General features: G+C 35.6%; 1 protein-coding gene across 1 annotated transcript in view; it reads right to left on the bottom strand.

Annotated features, from left to right (window-relative positions):
• Positions 1 to 24,885, bottom strand: part of LRPPRC (leucine rich pentatricopeptide repeat containing) — a 110,371-nt gene that overhangs the window by 20,336 nt on the left and 65,150 nt on the right. Inside the window, exons 24-29 of the mRNA XM_061210707.1 lie at positions 22,388 to 22,512; positions 21,786 to 21,892; positions 12,025 to 12,093; positions 11,131 to 11,221; positions 3,575 to 3,717; positions 3,329 to 3,434 (exon numbers count right to left, since the gene is read on the bottom strand). Of these exons, the coding sequence (XP_061066690.1) occupies positions 3,329 to 3,434; positions 3,575 to 3,717; positions 11,131 to 11,221; positions 12,025 to 12,093; positions 21,786 to 21,892; positions 22,388 to 22,512 (641 nt within the window). The remainder of the gene's footprint in view (positions 1 to 3,328; positions 3,435 to 3,574; positions 3,718 to 11,130; positions 11,222 to 12,024; positions 12,094 to 21,785; positions 21,893 to 22,387; positions 22,513 to 24,885) is intronic.

Consider the following 24,885-nt stretch of genomic DNA (forward strand, 5'->3'; position numbering starts at 1 on the left):
GCTCTCTAAAGTCAATAATTTTCATGCCAATAAAAACGAAAAAGAGCTCTTCCGAATTTGTTTATCAAAAGATGATCCCAGTTTCCAGTTTCAAAATAAATTGCAAAATGTGTGTTAAAGTCCAAATAAACCAGGGGTATAATTTAGATTGAGGGGAGCAAAAGATTCACTTTAAAGCGATCTTTATAAGTGGGTGGTTACTGTGTTTAACACTTCAACACAACAGCACTAAAGTGAGTATAGCCTATAATTCTAAAATTAGGAGATCAAATTATTTGGCTACGACAGGACTTACACAAAAACATACAATTTTCAAATATACAGATATCTAACAAGTAAACTAAGCAACATTTGTTTGACTGATTAACAGTTTTATTTCACTTGTTCACAATAACTGTCAGTGAATGAAAAGATGTTACCAAAAGAGAAGTAACTACACTTCTCAGTCACTTACTTTTCTGAAATAAAATTGCCTGGCTATAAACATCCAACTGAAACCACAATCCACACTCTGGCGTGTATAAACAAATCACAATAAAGATGGGGCATAACTAACTATCACGTAAGAGCTTTTATGGATATAAAGCTCCATGTAAAGAAATATAGAACACACAAATAGGAATGAACATGATATTAATGCTCAGAAGAACATTCTGAGCTACTTTAGAGGTTTCTAAACAAGCAGAAATTATGCTTGTGTTTACAAGTTAGGGGAGTTTGAATAAGCCCTTCAATTAAGCTGAAGTGACAATATCAAAAACTTAGTTAACTTTCAAGCTAAATTCAGAGAAAACAAGAGAAAAAGGTTATGATCTTAATATTTGTATATTAACTAAGAAAAGATAGAATCTATCATTCAGTACATAATGCATATATTTTCCTTTTAATAGAGCTTAGAAGTTATGATGTACTGCAATTATTGGCTACATCCCAACAAGCGTATATAATAGTTCACTACTTGGCTGAATGAAAATACACAGTAAGTACAATTTGAATATTTAAGGTAACAAAATAACCTAGAAGAGCTTACTAGTGGTTTTCTAAAACTGTAGTCTTGAATTCAATTTTCAAAGTATTCATATTTTGCCAAGAATTCAATTCTGAGATATACACAAAAGTAACTCAAGCCTCTGCAGAATTAACAGAATGAAACCAACTAGATAAATGTAAATTGTATATTAAAACTAGAATAGGGGACTTCCCTGGTGGCACAGTGGTTAACAATCCACCTGCCAATGCAGGGGACACGGGTTCGAGCCCTGTTCCAGGAAGATCCCACATGCCACAGAGCAACTAAGCCTGTGCACCACAACTACTGAGCCTGCGCTCTAGAGCCCACGAGCCACAACTACTGAAGCCTGCGTGCCTAGAGCCCATGCTCTGCAACAAGAGTAGCCACTGCAATGAGAAGCCTGTGCACTGCAACAAAGTGTAGCCCCCGCTCGCCGCAAATAAAGCCAGCGCGCAGCAATGAAGACCCAACACAGCCATAAATAAATAAATTTATTTTTAAAAAAATTAAAAAAAAACTAGAATAGGGGTATATCTTTACATTTATAATATACACTGCATTATATTTCGTTAGCTGGTTAAAATGTTTTTACTTAAATAAAACAACAATTCAAAAAAGGCAATATATGGAGCTTTGGAATCTTTAAACAGGAAGTATACACTAACCTTACATTCATTTCAATCAAATCAAAATTCCATTAGAATATTTAAATAGTATTGATAATAATGAACTTTATATTTAGGTTTAAGAGATACATGGTGAAAGACTCAAGGATATATAGACTGAATATGCAACAAAGGAAAATGACTCAGAAAGAATAAAAAGTTACTCTGCAGTATTAAAGCATAAGAGCTTAGCTTAATTCCTCCTTCAGACACTTTATGTCAGTGTCACAAAATTTCTAGTTAAGGAATTAAAAGGTTCGGACTTCCCTGGTGGCGCAGTGGTTAAGAATCTGCCTGCCAATGCAAGGGACACGGGTTCGATCCCTGGTCCAGGAAGATCCCATATGCCATGGAGCAACTAAGCCCGTGTGCCACAACTACTGAGCCTGCGCTCTAGAGCCGGCGAGCCACAACTACTGAGCCCACGTGCCACAACTACTGAAGCCCACGCGCCTAGAGCCCGTGCTCTGCATCAAGAGAAGCCACCGCAATGAGAAGCCCGCGCGCCGCAACGAAGAGTAGCCCCCGCTTGCCACAACTAGAGAAAAGCCAGTGCGCACCAGCGAAGACCCAACGCAGCCAAAAATAAATAAATAAATAAAATTAAATTAAAAATACAATATTAAAAAAAGAAATTAAAAGGTTCTATAAATTTCTAAATTGATGACTTTCTACTGAAGGGAGCTCAAAACTGTCAATACTAAAATGAAAAGAAAATCTGCTGCATAATGGTTAAATTATCATAAAGCATACTTGAAAATGTACACAAAAACTGGAGGAGTTAAAGGTAACAGTAGCATTCTATGGAGAAAAATTAACAAAAATGAAGGAAACAAAAGTAATATATGTCTGGGGAGAGTACAACAAAGTCTAAATGAAAACATCTAGAATGTGATAGGCAAGCTTGTATCAGAGGGTTCAAGATGGTCAAAGAAATTTTAAAGTAGTCACAATAGAGGTAGGCATACCTTCAGGAAAGTTTATCACTGAAGAAAGGGAAGAAACGCAAGAAACAGGGCTCATGTCCTGCCTTCAACCTCGAGATACTGCTTAACATACACTAGTGTGATGGTTAACGCCCTAATCATTTTTTGCTTTCACGTAAAAATATGTAACAATTACACTTGCCAAAAAATTAATGATAATGCTATTTTCAAAGTGTAATTTTTGAAAAAAATGCACGCTTATTTTAGTTTTTATTATGAAAAATTTCAAATGTACAGAAAAATATAAAGAATAGTATAATAACCCCCTCCATATACCCATCACCTACACCCAATAATTAACATTTTGCCAGATTTGTTTAACCATTTTCTTTATGGCTTAAGCACTTTAAAATAAACTACAGAAATCTTGGTTTTTTCCCCATTTCTCAATACTTCATTACAGATCTCAAAATTTAAGGACATTTTCCTATAAATCATAATGCTGTTATTGTATCTAATAAAATGAGTGATTCCTTAATGACCCACTATTCAGTCGATATTTAAATTTTCCCAATTGTCCCAAAATGTCTTTGTTAACTTAAAAAATGAAAGAAAATAATTAATACATACAATTTAAGTTCCATCTCTATCCGAGATCACTACTAATTTGTTGGGCTTAGATCCCATGTTGCTATCAGAAAGACGACGCCAGTGTACACGTTTACCTTTGTCTCTCTTCCTGTGGCAGGCATTCAATAGCTCTTTCTGGAGACTAACTTCTACAGGTGAGGGTGATGAAGTCAGGGAATGTTTTTCATCCTCATACCACAACTTAAAAATAAAATTATTCAATTAAACAAAAAGTGGTAAACACAACAGTGACCTTTTCAGTGTAAAGCTGGGCTAATCTATAACCTAAAGTTATAGACAAACAATAAAATCTGTTATGCTTACAGTTAAAAACAAATTACCTCAGGTACATCAAATGGAACCTCTTGGTTACTGTTCCTAAGGATTTCCGCTAATAACCTTAATGTCTTCCCACGAGGAATAATATTTTCTTCTTGCATTTTATTCCAGACAGCATCAGCTCTTTGCCAGTCACCATTCACTTCTGTAAAAATAAGCAGAAATTAATGAACGTACTAAATAGAATTCATGACAATATTTAGAACTATTTTTATTTGATGGTGAAGGAAATATTCCAAACACTGCCTCCAGGGAAAGGACCAGGGTGATTGTGGACCAAAGGTAAGAAGACTTCTTTCTGTATACCTTTTTGTATCTTTTGAATTTTAAACCACAGAAATTACCTATTAAAAAACAACAGAAAAAAAAAACCCCACACTTTATTAAGAACTTTGAAAATCATGTTGATACAAAGTTTACCTTTTTAAAGTAACTGAGAAATTGCCCACTGTTAAAATCAAAATCAGAAACAGGTAACAATTCAACTATGACCAGTAGACTTTGGAAAGACGATGGGATACACATAGTATAGTACACAGCTGAAGGTCTAAAATGATTGAAAGTGTGCAAATGTATGATTTTTGTCAAAACTGACAAATCAACAAACCTTTTTCCCTTAGTTAAGTAGGGAGAATTCTGTCTCTTCTGTCAACTTGAAGAATTTCTATGTCAGTGTGTAATAGATTTCTCATAATGCCCTCAGACTAAGTAAGATCACAGGAAGTTTATTGGAAAGGAATAGGCAGCTTCCTTCATAATGAAATATCTAGTTCCTTCTATGTGGTAACCTAGTCTTCACAAATAGCAAAGACTTAAGACTCAAGACTTTATTTTTAAACATTCTAACGGGTTTTGAAAAAAGAAAAGATCAAGCCATTTCTGCTTGTGAAAAACTAGAGCAAAATATGAAAAATATCTTATGACACTAAATTCAATACACCTATTATGCACAAAGAAGTACTGTTTTAAATGTGGCCTTTTAAAAAAAATTTGCTAATATGAATAAGGAATATCTTAATGGTGTATGGTCAGCTCCAGGAAGAGGGTGTGTTTCAGGACACAAATATTCCAGAAAACATGAGTAAATTTGTTTCTCAAAAATACCAAAATACTAAAACACATGGAATTTTCCTAGATTTCCCTCCCACCCTAAAACTGAAAAGCTAAGCTTTTTGATAAGTGACTCCTGGAAGTAAAAAACTCAAAGAACAAAAACGAAACACATTCACACTCCATCAGAAACCTGCAATAAAGAAAAAGATAACAAGTAGAGAATTTCCCAGAGGTCATACAAAGATTGCAGCCCAAACTTTCATAAGGAATATGCTGAAAGGTGGCCCAAACAGTAGAAATTAACCTAAAGTTCAGAGTGATATACATACTTTGACAATAAAAATCAGCCTAATATAAAACCTTTATTAAATTTACAATCAATTTTCAAAGCAAGACTCTCATAAGCTAATTATGCTTTTCCTTCATTAAAATGTTCTCATGTAATGTAAAATTCAAGAGTAATTTTTCAAGTATGTTAATGTATAAAACTTTGTACATGAAGGTTTTCAAATACACTTTAGTTTATTTGATTAAATAAATTAAAAACAAAAACCCAAGCCCCCAAATCTTTAATTCTGTAGAAGGGGAAAGGGGAACCACTTTTGTTCTGTGCCAAAGGGTACTATGGACTGTGGAGGACACAGGGAAGACTTCCAAGCGCTGGGAACAGCCCTGCTAAGGTGTTTTTTAAAGAGATTAATGTTTAAGCTAACATAACTATTTCAGACAGTGAAGAGGTGGATGAGGTACAACTCTGCCTTCAGACTGAAAGAACTCTGGGAAGGTAATTCTTTTTAAAAAAGCACAAACTATATGGAAAGCTTCTACTTTGGGAGGACAAGACATAACAGAGATGCACCTGTTCAAATGGACTAGCAGCTTGTAACAAGAAAATTTTTTCAAAATGCAGGTGAGAACTAGACAGTGCACACAGCATAGAACAACTGAGATATACACACTTTTTTTTTGGAAAAAAAAAATCTTGGAAATGTACCTGGATCACAGAATACATAACAAAAATTTGAGGCAATCAAACTAGTCAGTGCCAAAATCTGCAGCCGAGCTCTCATGAAGGCACAGAGGGCCATGCCTTTCTTTCATAATATCCCTCTGGGGCTTAAAATTCCTTCAACCAAGACAACAACAATCATACTTGTTATTTGAAGAATCAAACAGCCACAAACCTGGGCTGTGACCAGGGAATGGACACTCCCTCAATAATTCCATCACTTTCCTGGAACTCACCGTGCCCTCTTTAAAGAACAAGAGCGCTGACTACTAAATGATTTGAGAACTCTTAAGCTATAAAACCAAAGATTTTTGACACTATCAGTGAATTTTACAGGAACAGACATAGTTATGGGGTTTCATTTATGGCTATCTGACCAGTGTGTAACAACAGTTGGCACTTCACACGGGGTTTCTATGGTATTTAAACTAAGAGATGAAGATTTCTAGAGATCAGGATTTTAATTATAAAGCTGATAAATTTTTACATATTACTGATAGGATGGGGCAATTTCTAAATTCCCCATGTGTCAATCACCTGATTATGGTCTCTAAATATCATTCCCCTCTAAAATAAGGACTCCAGGTTTGGGACAGGAATTATGTCACATAAGCCTGGATGGTCTTGTTTGGCCTGAAAATAAGGACCTATCAAAGACTAATGGGGTTATGACCCAGCAATCCCACTACTGGGCATATACCCTGAGAAAACCATAATTCAAAAATAGTCATGCAGGGCTTCCCTGGTGGCGCAGTGGTTGAGAACCTGCCTGCTAATGCAGGGGACACGGGTTCGAGCCCTGGTCTGGGAAGATCCCACATGCTGCGGAGCAACTAGGCCCGTGAGCCACAATTACTGAGCCTGCACATCTGGAGCCTGTGCTCCGCAACAAGAGAGGCCGCGATAGTGAGAGGCCCGCGCACCGCGATGAAGAGTGGCCCCCACTTGCCACAACTAGAGAATGCCCTCGCACAGAGGCGAAGACCCAACACAGCCAAAAAAAAAAAAAAAAAAAAAAGTCATGCACCACAATGTTCATTGCAGCACTATTTACAATAGCCAGGATATGGAAGCAACCTAAGTGTCCATCGACAGATGAATGGATAAAGAAGATGTGGCACACATACACAATGGAATATTACTCAGCCATAAAAAGAAACGAAATGGAGTTATTTGTAGAGAGGTGGATGGACCTAGAGTCGGTCATACAGAGTGAAGTAAGTCAGAAAGAGAAAAACAAATACTGTATGCTAACACATATATATGGAATCTAAAAAAAAAAAAAAAGAAAAGGTTCTGAAGAACCTAGGGGCAGAACAGGAATAAAGACGCAGACGTAGAGAATGGACTTGAGGACACGGGGAGGGGGAGGGGGAAGGGTAAGCTGGGACGAAGTGAGAGAGTGGCACTGACATATATACACTACCAAATGTAAAATAGCTAGTGGGAAGCAGCCGCATAACACAGGGAGATCAGCTCTGTGCTTTGTGACCACCTAGAGGGGTGGGATAGGGAGGGTGGGAGGGAGACGCAAGAGGGAGGGGATATGGGGATATATGTATACGTATAGCTGATTCACTTTGTTATACAGCTAACACAACAATGTAAAGCAATTATACTCCAATAAAGATGTTAAAACAATTTTTTTTTTTAAAAAAGGTATTTCAGGAAAAAAAAAAAAACTAATGGGGTGTGTCAAATGACACAGAAGCTGATGCGACGGGGTTCCCAGTGGCCAAAGATGGGACAATTTGAGCACCCAAAAGAATAATGGCTGCAACAAACTGAAACACAAATATACAAAAAAAATTTAATAAACTCATTAAAAAATTTTTTAATGATCAACTTAGGAGGTTCCAGGGACACCAGCACTTGAAATTGGTAATTAAAGGGAGAAAAAGAAGGGCTTCCCTGGTGGAGCAGTGGTTGAGAATCCGCCTGCCAATGCAGGTGACATGGGTTCGAGCCCTGGTCCAGGAAGATCTCACGTGCCGCCGAGCAACTAAGCCCGTGCGCCACAACTACTGAGCCTGCACTCTAGAGTCCGCGCTCCGCAACAAGAGGAGCCACCGCAATGAGAAGCCCACACACTGCAACGAAGAGTAGCCCCCGCTTGCCACAACTACAGAAAAGCCTGCGTGCAGCAAAGACCCAACACAGCCGTAAATTAATTCATTAATTAATTAAAAGAAAAAAGAGGAGAAAAAGCAAGTATATAGCTTTTCCTGTGAATTTATTTCATAATAATTTTTAAAAAGCCACAGAACACAGAGCATGAAACATGTAGAGCATTAAACAATCAAAATAATAGTGTATATGTAAAAAAATACATGGATAGAAATGTAGAGAGAATGAATTGGAAGGATGGACACTGACAAGTGAACTCTGAGGTGTGGACACACAATGACATTTCCAAAGTTTGCTCTGTACACTACTGTACTGCTTGAATCTTCAGTAATTTAGAATATATTCATGTTGTATTTGTGTAATAATGGAGGGGGGGAAAAGACCACACAACGTAAAAAGAAATGTCAGTGGTCATAAGTACTTGAAGAAAATAGCACATAAATAAATTCTTAGGATAAATGCTCAGGTTTTAAATGTTGGGGCTTTAAAAACAGATTCAAAGAATTTTTATTACAAAATTATGAATGTAAGGCAGCTTTAGTTTTGGCTAGAGTACTGTATGTATACAAAGAATAAACTATCTTTACTTTGTATATGTAAAGAAACTGAAATGTTTCAAATATAAGAAAATGGTAAGAAGGTGAAAATACTGTCATTTAGAAATAAAATATTCCTTATAGTATTGTCATTTAGAAATAATAGTACATATGCAGGTGAGGGAGTTGTTTCATTCATGTAATGTTTAGGAACTAATTTTACAAGACTATCACAATGAAAGGTCAAAATGTATTAGAAAGGATAGAAATGAAGTTTGAATTATGGCAGATTCTTGTAACAGACCACCTATGAACATCATATTATATGGAATAAGTAGAAAATGAAAGCAGGTTTAGGTCAGCTAGTATTTAAAGGAATGAAAAGAGTTACATTTGCTATTCCTTAATCTAGATTATAGTTATATGGACGCTGCTGTCATAAACCATGGAGCAATGTATCTTTGTCTTGTGCATGTTTCCGTAGTATGCTGTAATTCACAACAAAAAAAGTGTGTATACCTGTGTGAAAGGTACTGTTTTAAAATAAACAAGCAAAACTACTCTTTAACAAATAAACCCAAATAATTAAATGAACTCCTTTCAAGGGTGAAAATTACATCATGAAAAAGAATGAGCTCATAAAAAATTCCAATAGGTGAAACAAATTGTTTTCTCAGAAATCCACAATCTAAAACAATGATTTTTTTCATGTGTTACAGAGCCACATTTCATATGTCATTCCATACTGTATGTTCCTTTTCAAATAAATTGAGTCCACAGTGCTTTATTTAACATATTTAAGTAGTGGTCCAAGTCAGAGGGCAAAACGGAGGGAGCCAGGTCGCAGGAGGAGAAACGTTGCTTTTTCTTCAGAAAGGGAAGGATCAGGGTTATCACAACCACATTATTGATTTATAGCAGTATAGAAGTTGGGAAGTAAACAAACTGGGTTAAAAAGTATACTTCCCTATAATGATTCCTCCAGCTTCCAGTTCCATGAGAGGCCACCCTCATGTTACCTCAGCCTCAGAGGCTCCTCAGCTAAGGAGAGGAGAGCGCCTCCGACTACTGGCTAAAATACAGAGCTGGAAGGGGGGTGTCCATCAGAACAGATAGAGGGGATTAAAGAAAAGAAAAGGGTAATAAACCTCAGAGTTTATTTATAAGAGTTCCTGCTTATCCCTAAAGGAAATTTTAAGATGAACTTCAAAGTTGTTTTTTCTTTTCTTTCTTTTTAAAAAAGCAACAGCAAAAGGTCATCTGCAGAGGAAAAAGAAGTCCGTAAGGCTGACTGCCTCTCATCCTTCCCTGGACTACAGCTGTACCTCATGCATCCTTACAGCTGTTCTTTCACCCCAAGGTATTGTCAGTGTTGGTTCAGGTCTAACTCTTCTGAAGAGCACTACCTTTCTATCTGCAGTGCCTACCTCAAAGGCTAGCACAGTAAGGGCTTCAGAGTATTTCTGAACGAAAGTTTATATAGTCTTCTTATGGGGATGATTTTAAAGGCTGAGACTCATTTGGACACGTAAGTTTAGTATTTCTTTTTTAGTTTGCATAAAATTAGAATTTAAGCAAGAAACAGTTCTTCAAAAGGAAGAAAAAGCAGGGGAAGGAGGGAGAATCAGCACTCAAATACAGGTTATAATCCACTAATTAAGGACTAAATACCTAAAACCTAAGTTTTAAAATTCTATACATTCAACAACCACCTCAGCACTGTGTGCCAGAATCTGATCATATTCAAGCCAAAGTTTTAAGAATTACATTGTGGTATGTCAATGCAACCAACAAATGAAATGTAAATTTTACAGCAAGTCTTATTTTACATACACCATCAAGATGTAAGACAAAGCTTCCAATGATAATAAATACAAGTTCAAAAAGACAAATGAAATCACCTTATTCATTTCTATGTTTGGTGAAGGAAAACTTCCCAAGAGAAAAAGAGAAGAATAAATCTAGATCAAATATCTATGAAGAAAAGGAAGGAAGAAAAGGAAAGAAGGAAAGGAAGGAAGAAAGGTCACTGACTATTCTAAGTGTTGTTCCTCTCTACCCAAATACCCTAAGAGACTGCACAGTTCTAGAGTACTGTTTGACAATAGAGATCAAAGGTTTCAGAAAAGTTCATCACTTTTAACCCTTAATATAAACACAAATTCAGCCTAGGGAAACAATTAAGGGTGTGAACAAAGATTAGATGCAAAGATGACTAATGCAGTGTTATTTTACAATATGGAAAACTGAAATCTATTCACTTGTCTAGGAGTAGGAGACTGGTTGAGTAAATTCTAGTATATCTGTTCATTGCAGCCATTTGTAGGTGATAAAATGTAGAAAAACGTTTGTAATATAGAACTGAGTCAAAACTACATTATAATACAATCACATTTTAAAAAGTAATTGTTCAGCAATGAGTTTGTACATCAATATGCATTTTTCTGGAAAAAGATCTATATACATGAACATGTCAATGATTACTTATTTATAGAAGTGACTGATAAATCTACTAAAGAAATTAAATTAAAAGGAAAAAAAGAATAGTCTCTCCTCAAAAACTATTAAATTCTGTGGCTCTGATGAAGATTTTTCTCACCTTCTCATTATTGCAGCAAGAATGTCAGAAATTATGAAGACTGTAGGGTGTCTAGTGATACAATATAACATTTTGTGATAAAATTCAATCTGGCCTCTACATGAGCCTCTGTTGAAGACTCCACATTTGACAACCCCTGGAGCTTCCTCATAGCCTGATATTCCTTTCTGGCCACTGCCTTCCATAGAATAAATGTCTCAAAATGAAAACACGAGGAATAGTCAGATTACTTACTGTATAGTTTTAACAGATTGTAGTATAGCTGGTCTCTATCACATTCAAATAGCTTCTGTGTCAGCTCCACTAATTTTTCTAGAGTTTCAACCTTAAAAATAAGATTAACAGATGGATCTAGATTGTGTAAAGGACATATTCTATAGTTGACAAATCACAGTTGAATAATCCTTCAAATTAACTTTACCCAAAGGGCAGATTAAGTTCACTTCAAAAGTTAAAGGACTGAGTATAACATCGTGAATGTACTTAATGCCACTAAACTGTACACTTAAAAACAGTTAAAATGATAAACTTGATGTTATATGTATTTTATCATAATTTTTAAAAAATTTTAAGTTAAAGGGCTAAAGGACTCTTTGGAGTCAAGAACACATGAATAATTATCTAGTTGAGGGAACCTCCACAAAGGAGCATTCTGTAGAATTCAAAGATATTTACGGTGGAGGACTCAGTGAGTATATCTATATTTGTTAATAGGAATATTCCCCCACCCAAACTTTAAACTCCTCTTTCCTTGTGGCATTTTCTTGGCAGGATGTGAACAGATATCTGTGCTGGAGTAGAGGTAAAGTAGAAACTCCAATGGGCTCCCATCAAGTGACTCCTCTGGTCACTAATGACTGAAGCAGATTTAAATTGCCAAAGAAACAACATTAGCCTGCTCAAACCAACAAGTAGAATGAAGCAAGCTAAAATCTTCAGAGCCCAAGTTAAAATTTTTAGGGATTCCACTGGACCTCAGAAACCAGAATTAAGCTATTGCTTATTTGGAAAACAACCAAGATAAGCAATGCTGCATCTCCTGAACTCCCCAAACGCTCAAAGGACATGTAGGACACTTGCTTTCTACTCACAGTTTTAGGTGAGCGAGACCAGAAATTAAACACAAACCTGATTACTTGCAATACATCTATCACAAAACCACTGAAGTCTTGTAGGCCGAGCTCTAATGCCTGGAGTCTGTAAAATAAAATAATCATACAGCACACAAGGTAAGGCTTTAACTAAATGTTAATCTTCCCTCAAAGACAAATAGTTTTCCTTCTAATGACCCTGCTTCCTCCCTGCCAAATGTGTATACTAAAAGAAACCTATAACTTAATCCCACAGTTATCAAAGACCTTTAGGATTAGAACAACCTATACTTAACCAGTGTCTAGAAGATTCGGGTTATTTCAAAATGTTACTTTGTAGGTCAATTTTCATTCCATAAATCTTTAATCATTAAAAGTGGCTAAGCTTTCTGTAGCTCAAAAAGAAACCTTGAAATGATGGACTAAATCAACTCCAAAATATGTCAAATTAAACATACACACACACTTCAGAGATCCCAATAGATTCAGGAAGCAAAAATTATTAATATGTTATGTAGACTTATTAACAATTGTCACAATGATAAAACCAATGGCTTTTAAAGAAACATGCTTTGTAAAACTCAGTGATAAAAGTACTCTGATTACCACACATGCTTGCCTAGTATCTAAAACTAAACGTTTAAAGAGCTAAGTACTAAAAACAAGCTAAGTACTTAAAATTAGTTCATACTCTTAGTTTATTTCAGTAATTGAGATGTGTGTTACAGCCTCAATTAGGAATTACTAAGGTTTAGTCAATAACTCTGGCTTCAAAACAATTACTTTACAATTTTGGATACTGAAATAAAAGGCAAACCACTTCACATATAATTCCAAGGATCTGTCACTCTAGTATTTTCCAGTATTTTCACCATCTGTAATAGGGCTTCCCTATTAAACACTACATTTCAATCCCAGCATTATGATAAGAAAACAACATACTCATTACCCTGGCTGCTCCAGTCCAGAGGACGTACGTTTACTGCTTTTTCCACTCAGTTTTGTGGATGACACCAGGCAACCCTCAAATCTGATCTCTTATTTATAAGTCCTCATTACTTTTTATTTCTTAAAAATAGTATTGTAGGGGCTTCCCTGGTGGCGCAGTGGTTAAGAATCCGCCTGCCAGTGCAGGGGACACGGGTTCGAGCCCTGTTCCGGGAAGATCCCACATGCCGCAGGGCAACTAAGCCCGTGCACCACAACTACTGAGGCTGCACTCTAGAGCCCGCAAGCCACAACTACTGAGCCCGCGTGCTATAACTACTGAAGCCCACGCACCTAGCACATTTCTTGTGTGCTCCGCAACACAAGAAGCCTCCGCAATGAGAAGCCCGCGTGCCGCAATGAAGAGTAGCCCCCGCTCGCCGCAACTGGAGAAAGCTCGCGCACAGCAATGAAGACCCAATGCAGCCAAAAATAAATAAAATAAATAAATTTAAAAAAAATAGTATTGTACAATGTTAAATTAAAAACTGACACAAGAACTAACATCTCAGACCTTTGGTAGAATGACAGAAAAATTGGTACAGAAGAAGTTGTATAAGTGTTCTCATTCTAACTGTGCAAGTACCCACATTTTGCGATACACGAAATAAATGTTGAATAAATTAACTGTTGATATATATTCTCAAACATCATTAATATTTACATTTGCACCCAACTTCTACTCAAGGATTTTCTCACATTATCTGTTTTGTTTCACATGCATTACATTGAAAATGAAGCCAACATCAAATGTATACAAAAAGCCCTTGAAAAAATACTAGATAATCCTCTTTAGAACATGGCAAAATGCAAGAGCTACATTCACTTATAACTTTCAATATTATGGCTCATCCAAATGCCAGTGATCTGACTAGCACAACTTTTATGGCAAACTCTTCCTTTTTGTGGCTGATTAATCTGCCTGTCACTGGCAGGACAACTGGCCTATACGGCAGATATTCCTATGCTTCATTTTGAAATTGAGAACTGTTTTCACAAATAAATCTCAATCATCAAAAGAACATCTAGGTCAGATTAACTAAATCTCCTAGGCTTCTGTAATAGTCTACATTTCTGGCTTATCTCTCAACATCTTATTGAATTTTAAACATTGCAAGTTTAAAGTAAAAATGAAAAATGTAATAAAATATGGAGAATAGAATTCTAATTGGGATGCTAAATATAACTTATCCAAAACCAGTTACTGCTTAATTAAAACAATGAACTCAACTCTTAATCTTTACTGTTTTTGTTACATACAATCTATTTAATAGACAGTGAGGATAAAGTAATTACTGTAATTAAAAAAAAACAAAAAGGGACTTCCCTGATGGCGCAGTGGTTAAGAATCCGCCTGCCAATGCAGGAGACGTGGGTTTGATGCCTGACCCGGGAAGATGCCACATGCCACGGAGCAACTAAGCCCATGCACCACAACTACTGAAACCCGTGTGCCCTAGAGCCCATGCGCCGCAACTCCTGAGCCCATGCGCCTAGAGCCTATGCTCTGCAACAAGAGAAGCCACTACAATGAGAAGCCTGCACACTGCAATGAAGAGTAGCCCCCACTAGCCACAGCTAGAGAAAGCCCGCACGCAGCAACGAAGACCCAATGCAGGCAAAAATAAAAACAAACAAACAAACAAAAAAACACCAAAACCAAAATACAGCATGTTTGTTTCCACCTGGGTTACTGTGCTTCAAAACACTCTTTGTGCAGTTCCAATTCAGTACTAGGTTCACTTGTATAAGAAAAAAAGTAATCCAAAATAAAAAAATAATTTTCATTAATTTCATTATATTACTCTGATGTAAATTTGCTGTTATCATAATAGGTTTCGATGTATACTAGTGAAAATAGGTATCAAGTAATTTTACCTTTAAAGTGAAAACAGATGAAGATTCTTCTACTTCAAACTCTATCTCAAAGGCAATCATTTTAAATTTAACTAAAATAGTGATTTTTACCTGCTCTGAGTTTTCTTACCATTACTGCTAGAAATGGAAAATGGAAAACAAACAACTACTCTGGCTTCATGTCCTTTAGCTGGAGTAGTAGGAGGAAAATCAAGTGCATGAGGTGGATGGGACAAACAAAAACAGCAAGAACGCATCTATTTATCCCCATAGCCAAGAGAGCAAGGAGAAAAAAATTATTAAACCTTTCAATAATTGTCCTTTTCTGTCTCTCCAGAGACAGACTTAAGGACCATGGTCTAGTAAGGAGGAAAATATGTCTGAGCAAGTCAAACTAACAGTCTAACTATCATTAACTAAATATGATCCAGGTGTTAACAGAAGAGACTAAGTAAACTAACTCATGGGAGGTGGGTATGAATTTGCATGAGAACTGACATCTCTTGAAATTCAAGGGCTGGAGGGGGAAACTAGCTCCAAAATCCCTTCTTTATATGTAAGATCCAGTCAGGCTTATTAAGGAAGGCAAATTAGGATAAAACCCTGAATTTGATCTATTAAAGAACAAAGGGAAGAGGAACAAAGGTTGGGAGATTGCTGTAATCCAAACTTTTGGTCCTAAAGGCAAAGTCATAAAAAGAAGGGTTTTGCCCCCTGAGAAGACAGCAAATTTACTCTGGCTGAAGTGTGATGGAAGGGCAATAGCAGATAAGACGAGAGGGAAAAGTCAAGAAAGAGTAAGTTTGGAGAAACGATAAGTTGTTTTGGTGGTTCAGATATTAAGGGTCGAGAGATCATGGAGGTTGTATTGAAATACATAAATATATCAAATAAACACGTCCTACACCTTAAACTTATGAAATGTTATATTGTATCTCAATTTTTAAAAAAGAGAGATCATGGAGGTAGAAATGGTGTAAGGGAACCAACAGAAAATGTGAAATCAGGACGTGATTTCAAATTCCATGACTACTACTAACTAAATAAGCTCCACACTCACACCCTGAACTGAAGTTTCATTGCCCTAATTACTTCTCAGAGTTGTTACATGAAGCTCACATGAAGATGTACATGAAAATCATTTGAGAAGTAAAAAAATGTTACCAATATTGGTTATACTGCTTAACTTGTAATCTAGGCTTGAACCTCAAGGGATGAGGTTAGAAAAAGAAATGCTAAATAAGTTTAAATCAGACTCTTACTCATCTTTGTGTTTGTATCCTGAGAACTTAGTGCCTGGCACATGGCAGGCAATCAGTAAGTGATTACTGAACTGCTCAAAGGGTTAAGAATAAAATTAAATAATATAATTCTTTATAGAAACCTTTAATATGGTTATTTAACATTTCATGTCATTATTTAACTTTTTGTACTTGTTTTTATCATCTCTCCCTGGACTTAATCTCCAGTCTTAATACACAAAATGAATGATCTAAACTGTTAATTTATTTAAATGACCTGCAACACTTCTTTCCTGGGAGGTGAATGAAGTACCTTAGAAGACACTTGGCCGAAAGAATGAAGTCATTTTTTTTAAAAAACAAAGAAATACAACCCTATTTTATCATAATTTCTAGCAAAAGAGCATGGAACTAGAACTCAGGAGGCCTGGGTTTTAGTCCAAATCTTTGCTACTATGAACCATAAAAGAGGTACCATCTATAAAAACATAACAAAATTTCTCAGGCCTTTGCACAGACAGTGCCCTCTAAGTGAAATGCTTTTGCTCCCACTCTTTACGTGGCTGGCTCCCAGTTCACCCTTTAGTTCTTATCCCAAACATCACTTCCTCAGAAAGATCTAGTCTGAAACAGATGCTTTCTACAGCACTTTCTGTTACAGCAATTATTGCATTTTATGGATTCATCTTTTTAAGGTCTAACTTTAGAACAAGACTGGAAGATGTGAGCCATAATTATTTATTGAAGGGCGGGAGGGAGGGAGGGAAGGAGGGGAAATTGGTCAAACTGGGAAGCCACTCAAATATTATCAACCACCTTAGTTAAAGGACTTCATCCACGAAGTTTTAGGTGACGAAATCTGCCAATGCCAACTTATAAGGGTTCATGATGGGAGACGCTGTATCAGATCTAAGTTAGAGCTTAGTTTATCTCAAGTCAGAGCTTAGATGATCTTATGCCTCTGTTAATTCACCATACCTTCTGCTAATTAAGGTCACTATCCTTCAATTATTAGATATCATTTGAGATGACTAAGTAAAGTATCTTAAAAATATCTACAACCACTATCCTAATTCAGATCCTATTAATCTCACTGTCCCAAACCCCCTTTCATCTATCACACATTCTTCTGCTAATATAAATTTCTTTCTAACACTGCTGAGAGTTCACTGTATTCTGCATCAACTCAAGCCTGCTTATTCTGATATTGAAGGGTCTCTGGGAACAATCTACCCTTACAAAATACTTCCTATAAATCCTATACCCCAGGATGAAAGAACTATTTAGGAAATCAGAAAGAAATAAAACTGTTTTTGTTTGCAGATGACAAGATATTATATGCAGAAAATCCTAAAGACTCCACCAAAAAACTATTAGAACTAATCAACGGATTCAGTAAAGTTGCAGGACACAAAATCAACATACAGAAATCAATTTCATTTCTATCCACTAACAACAAAATATCTGAAAAAAACAAAACAATACCATTCACAAGATTATCAAAATGATTAAAAAAAAAACCTAGGAATAAATTTAACCAAGGTTGTGAAAGATCTGTACACTGAAAACTATAAGACTTTGATGAAAGAAATTGAAGACATAAATAAAAAGATATCCCATGTTCATGGATCAGAAGAATTAAAATTGTTAAAATGTCTATACTATCCAAAGCTATCTATAGAGTCAATGGAATCCCTATCAAAATTCTGAATGGCATTTTTCACAGAAATAGAAAAAACAATCCTAAAATTTGTATGGAACCACAAAAGATCACAAATAGCCAAAGCAGCCCTGAAAAAGAACAAAACTGGAGGCATCACACTTCCTAAAACTATACTACAAAGCTATAGTAATCAAACAGAACAGTACAGGCATAAAAACAGAAGCAAAGACCAATGGAACAGAATCGAGACCAGAAATAAACCTTCACATGTATAGTCAACTAATATTTGACGAGGGAGCCAAGAATACTCAACAGGAAAAGGACAGTCTCTTTAATAAATGGTATTGGGAAAACTAGATAATCACATGCAGTAGAATAAAATTAAACCCCTATCTTTTACCACTTACAAAAATTAACTTGCAATGGATTAAAGACTTTAACATAAAGCCTGAAATCATAAAACTCCTAGAACAAAACACAGGGAAAAAGCTCCCTGATACTGGTCTTGGCAACAATTTTTTGGATAAGACACAAAAGCATAAGTGAAAAAAGCAAAAATAAATAAGTGGGACTACATCAAACTATAAAGCTTCTGTACAGCAAAAGAAACAATCAACAAAATTAAAAGGCAACCTATGAAATGGGAGAAAATATTTGCAAGTCATACACACACACACACACACACACACACACACACACACACTATTCAGCCATGAGAAAGAAAGAAATTCTGCCATTTGCAACAATGAAGATGGACCATGAAAGCATTATGCTAAGGAAAATAAGTCAGACAGAGACATGAAAGACTGTATGATATCCCTTACACATAAAATCTAAAAAAGCTGAACTCCTAAAAACAGTGCATAGAATGGTGGTTGCCAGGGTCTTGGGGTGGGGAGAAACGGGGAGATGTTGGTCAAAGGGTACAAACTTCCAGTTCTAAGATGAACAGGTACTGGGGATCTAACGTGCAACATGGCAATTATACTTAACAATACAGCGTGCACGTACACACACACACACACACACACACACTCATATACCTGAAAGATGCTAAGAGTAGATCTTAAATGTTCTCACCACAAAAAAGAAATGGTAATTACATGAGGTAATGGAGGTGTTAACTAACACTACAGTGGTAATCATTTTGCAATATATAAGTACATCAAACCAACAGGTTGTACACCTTAAACTTACACAATGTTAAATGTCACTTGTATCTCGATGAAGCTGGAGAAAAAAAGGAACTACTTAGAGACTTCCCTTTTCTACTTCTTTGTTCTACCTCTAATACCTTTAATACATGCCCAACCCTATCAAACTCCCAAATGTGAACAGTACTTACCACATCCATCAAGCCACACCCTAAACCCCATTTTCTCAATAAAGTCTTACCTAATTTCCTACACTGGGAATAACTTTCTCTCTTGAACTCTCAGAACTATTTGTATTTTTCTTACAGCAGTCAAAACTTCTCAGTCTTATATAGGCATTATCTTCATGTATTAATCTCACATTAACTCCCTGAGGGTGGATATGTCTTATTTACTTTTCTCTCTTTCTTTGTAGACAATAACACTCTTTCTGAGTATATATACAATAAGAATACATATGCTCATTACTGAAAACTCAGAAAATACAGAAAAGTATATAGCAAAATACCAGTTATAATTCCACCCTCCTGCAATAATCCATGGGTAAAAATGAAATATAACTATGTTAAAACGTATTATACATATATATATGTACACCAACTCATTTTAAAAACACAGATTGTATTATACACTGAATCTTGCCTCTTTCTTCATTTAATGAGACCATTTTTATGACTTGGTTTATCTTATCTCCCACAGTGTTTCAAATACAAAGAAGCTTTATTGTATATTTTGCTTTGGAAATTCAACCCTAGTGAATCTACCCATTGATAAGACACTATTGCATTTTGGGGAATAATAAAAATGTTGCTCAGTATTTATAATATTCTTTCATATGGTGATACAGTCCTAGTTTATTAATTTTCATTACTTTTAATATTTCCAATAATCCTTAGAAAACCACAAGCGAGAACTCCAGGTCTTGAATTTTAATAGTCAAAAAATCAAGTTCCCACTTAATTTAACTCCAACTAACCATTAAAAAAAACAAAAAAAAACCCTAAAAACGTGCTTCAGTATATTTCCATATATTGCACACCTTGCTGTCTTACCCTAGGGTACTGCAGAGGGATTCTGTAAAGCTATTCTTTATCCTTTAAGCAATTCTGTACACATTCACTATAAAAACTGTGTCATCAGTAGACAGCCATTCCTAAATGATTACACTCAATGACGTTGTACATTGGCAAAGCTTTAAAGTAATTAAGATGCAGCCTCCTCTCGCCTATTCATGTGACAAACATGCACCTTATGCTAAGCATCATATTGTGAATTATGTGGGATGAAGAAAACACAATCTCTACCCTTAAGGGGCAAAGAGAAGTAATAATATTGATTTCTACCATAATCCAGGAAACATGCAAGCTGCTTTACATACATTATGTGATTGAATCTTAAAGAAAGACACTATATTCCCTTTTAGAGATGAGGAAGCTTAGAAAGGTTTACTAACTTATTCATTATCACACTAGCAAGTAGATGACAAAAGGAGAACCCACTCTTATGCCTTTTGCGCTTCCTATTATGTCTTGCTTATTACACAAAGAGAGGCACGTGATTTCCTGCTGTAGAACCTCTAATCACTATTATCTGAATACCTGAGCTTTATTTCTGCTCTGATCAGTGCCTTACTAATACTGATAACATGCATACAGAGTACAGAACTCAACAGGCAGACAGCTTCCCTCATTTTCAGATACATACACTGTGCACTTTCGATGAGAGAATTTATAACATTTTCTAGAAAATACAAATGAACTACTTGAGCTACAGAAGCACCTGTCCAAGACAGCATGCTCCACACTTCCCTCCGACAGGAGGACAGATTGAGTTAAAGACAGACAGAAAGATAAGAAAGTTCTGAATTAATTTCACAGTCCTCCTTTTTCATACTAGACTTTTCTCTTCTTTGAAAAATGTCAAGAGAAACTAATAATTTTCTGGGATGTGTGCCTGTATTTTCAAATCCATTATAAGCAGTCATCAACATAAAAACAAGGAGGCCAAACACCACCTTTATGTCTCATCCACCATGGGCACTTTTGGGAAAAGACATGGAGTAACAGTAAAGTATATCTGAGAGAAAAATGATTACTGATGTATTTACAAGTTTATTTTACTCACATTAAAAGTAATATTTCTTAAGGCAATGGGTCCATCTTCTCTGAAATGATTTTTTTTTAGGAGATACAGAATTGTTTAATAGTGAAATTAATCACAATTTGGACAGACTTTATAGTTGCCCTTTGACTTATCAATTTCAGTAAGCAAAATTTCAATCAAGCCTAGAGAAAATATACTAATCAATTTCAGTAAGCAAAATTTCAATCAAGCCTGGATAAAATATACTAATCCTAAATAGCCCAGGTTTGTCACCTACCATTTCCCGTAAGCTGCTTACCATAGTGAAAAAAAAGAAGAAGAAATTTTAAATTAAATGCCAAACACTTGCAGACAGCACTTGTTTGGCTGATTAACTTATAGACAAGCATTACAAATAAATCTGAGCATGGTCTGCAGCAAATTAAATTCCACTGCTTTTAAGAACAAAGAATTCCTTGGCAAAGAGGATTAGCAACTTTACACCCAGGAATGCCAGTTTAATTTAATTGTTCCACAATCCAAGATTTAATATGCAAATATCATTTTGATATATAACAGTGAATTTAACAAAGTGAAGAAACAAATTCAATATACAACCAGGCTGCCTTTTCTGAACTGTAATTATATACAATAAAGAAGCTGGCCGAGTCTCCCCCTCTCACCCCACATTATTGGGACTGAATTATATTAACATGAATCAGAACATGTGTAATTAAAGGTTAAAATTTTTAAACATATTCTAATTAAGAGTCTAAATAGCTGTACAATTAGAATACTGTAGTTAAAATCATACCTCAATGATCTTCTTGGCCTCTTTGTAATTTCCTGTTTGTAGGAAGGCAAAGAAGAGATCATACAGCATAGTCATTTCACCTTGTTCTTGGCTCACAAAGTCCATTGCTAGAGAGGAAAGAAGGAAATATATTAGAAGACAAAACATAGACTAACACTATCACTTGAAGAGTTCTGAACAAATACAAGAAAACTTTAAAACAAATATTTAGAATAACTTAAAGGTTATGGCTTAATCAACCAATTTTCTGTCACATTCCTTATCTAACAGCATACATTTATGACATAAAGTACCTGTGACTAGCTTCAAAGAGAACTGGTGAGGATAAGGTTGAAAATCTCACAAAGACGGATCATCAAGAAGCGGAGCAAAAAATAACAGAGGGGTGACTTTTCAAAATGAACCGTTACTAAAATCAAGTACATTTATAATGTTAAATATCTACCTGATATTTTTCTTTTCAACTCACAAGTGTAACAAAGTTTCTCTGGATGTGCTTGCCTTCCTGTTAAATTTTCTCTTCACAGCAACACATTAAGATTAAATAAGCAAGAGGGGAAAAAAGAAAACTAACAACACTAACGTATTAGAAGGTGACTAACCTTTCTGAATTAGATCAGTCTCGCCTTTCTCTATCAGTTTACATAGGACATCATGAATCCTTGGTAGTATTTTATACTTTTCATAGCAGTCAATCATGACTTCAAGAGCAGTAGGTAAGTCATCCCTTGGAAACATCAAAATATTAACAATGAATAAAATATATCTAATTAATTTGAGAGCTATACAATGACCAGTCAAAAGGTACACGAGCGAGTTTTATTTAAGGTAGAATACCACGAAGCCAAATTGGAAAAAAAAAAAAAATACAAGAAACAATTCTTATATAAAAATCAATGTTCAGAGTACAGACATCATTAGTGGTCCCGTTTTCCCTGCTTCATCTTTTATTATTTCCCTTGCTAAATGGCACTTTTTAAAAAGTCCAAAAGATGAAGGCATTCTCTCAGATTATATATAAATTGCTATAAGAATGCATTATTCTAAAAACAAGGACTACTGTCAAATATTTTTTCCAACCACTTTGTGTTTATGGTCCTCAATAATTCCAGATTTGGGAAACTTTATTAAATGTCCATCAACAGTCATCAAGAACTTTTCAAGCACTTTCACCTCTCTCATCATATGTTGCATACTGCTGCCTCTCCAGATAAGGAGGAAGTAACTTTTTTTTTTTTTTAAATTTACTTTTGGCTGCGTTGAGTCTTTGTCGCTGCGCGTGGGCTTTCTCTAGTTGTGGTGAGCAGGGGCTACTCTTCGTTGCAGTGCGTGGGCTTCTCATTGTGGTGGCTCCTCTTGTTGCGGAGCACGGGCTCTAGGCACTCGGGCTTCAGTAGCTGTGGCGCACGGGCTTAGTTGCTCCGCGGCATGTGGGACGTTCCCGGACCAGGGCTCAAACCCGTGTCCCCTGCATTAGCAGGCAGATTCCTAACCACTGCGCCACAAGGAAGTCCCAGGAAGAAGTAACTTCAGGATTCATACATATAGAAACTCACTGTTGCTAAACCTAGGATATTCTTAGGGTTGGTGAATTCTAGAACTCTTTAAAAGTTTTTCATTAGAGGGTAAGCTTTTAAAAATTATTTCCAATTATAAAATCAAAGCTTCTCTTATGTGGTTAATTAATTAAAATAAAAAGTTTTTTCATTAAGTCAGTTTATTAAATAAGTGTGGAAACACATTCTGTGGGTCCTCAAAACCTACTGTTTCCCTTGGAAAATGACAGTATGAGAAATTATTAAGACCTTGAAAAAGCTATAGAGATTATGTGATTCAATTCTACTTGCCACCTTCCTTTATTTTTAAATAGATGAGGAAATTAAGGCATCTAGAGATTGACTGATTAGCCTAAGGCCACCAGGTAAACAGAGAAAGGCACTGTCATCAGGTCCCTGGACTCCCCCTTTGAGTACATCTAACTATATATTATGCTCTATTAAAAGCAATGTTGTTTGTTTAACCTAATAAGGTGGTGTAATATGGAATAAGAAATTAAAGATTTTTGAAAAGAAAGTATGAAATGTATTAAAAAAAGAAGCATGGTTAGACACATGGACCAAAGTACAAGTAGTGACAACGGTGACAATCTTTGTGGAGAAAACACATTTCTCTCACATGTGCAACAGTTTTCAAAAGGAAGAAAGCCTTTTAAAATTTTCCATTGAAGCCCTAACACTTTGGTTCATTACACAAATGTTATGTTGCCCTAGATTGAATTACTATTTTATCTAGATTAAGATTTTAAACTGTACTAAAAAGTAAAATACCATGAAGAAGCATTAATTTTACTACAATAATACTGACACAGTGAAAATGAGCCTATCCTGATGGAACTCTACCTTATCCCCTTACTAAGCCCTGTTTACAGTGCATCTTCCGGCACCCCACAGAGTCATTTGAATTTTTGTCATTTGGGGTGAAGACTAAATTACAGGTTAATTTCAAAACTGCAAGTAGATGTTGCAGGCTAGATTACTGTCATACAAGAGAAATGCTACAGTAGCTACCACATATGATATAAAGCTTCATATAATCAGTATTTTCCCTTGCTTCAGATACAAGTTCAGTTATTACCTTTTTACAATTCCATTTAATGGAAAACTACCAAAATATTTTAAGAGAAAAACTAACACATACTGATTTTTAAAAAGCAGTATAATTTGCTTTTTCAGATCAATTCCCAAACTAGGATAATACTGTCTCAATTGTATTTTCCCTACATTAGGTCAAAGCTATCAATAAATGAATGAATAATTGTTCTGTCAATCAAATAGACATGTTAATAGTCTTTGGTCTCCAAATATATGCTTCTGAAGATTATACATGCTCAGAACAACAGAAAAGTATAGCAAAATGGAAATAATTCATATATATTTGTTAGTAATTTTAAGTAACAATGTCACTGACCCCAGGTTGCCAACAAAATGAATTAGAAATCTATAGTGAAACATTTCGTACAAAGTGTGCTTACTGATGATAGAAATGAACTAAGGTCTAGTCGTTTCTTTTCAGTCCTTATTATCTACATTCTGACTTGTGT

Source organism: Eubalaena glacialis, chromosome 14, assembly GCF_028564815.1.
Source record: "Eubalaena glacialis isolate mEubGla1 chromosome 14, mEubGla1.1.hap2.+ XY, whole genome shotgun sequence".
Taxonomy (NCBI): domain Eukaryota; kingdom Metazoa; phylum Chordata; class Mammalia; order Artiodactyla; family Balaenidae; genus Eubalaena; species Eubalaena glacialis.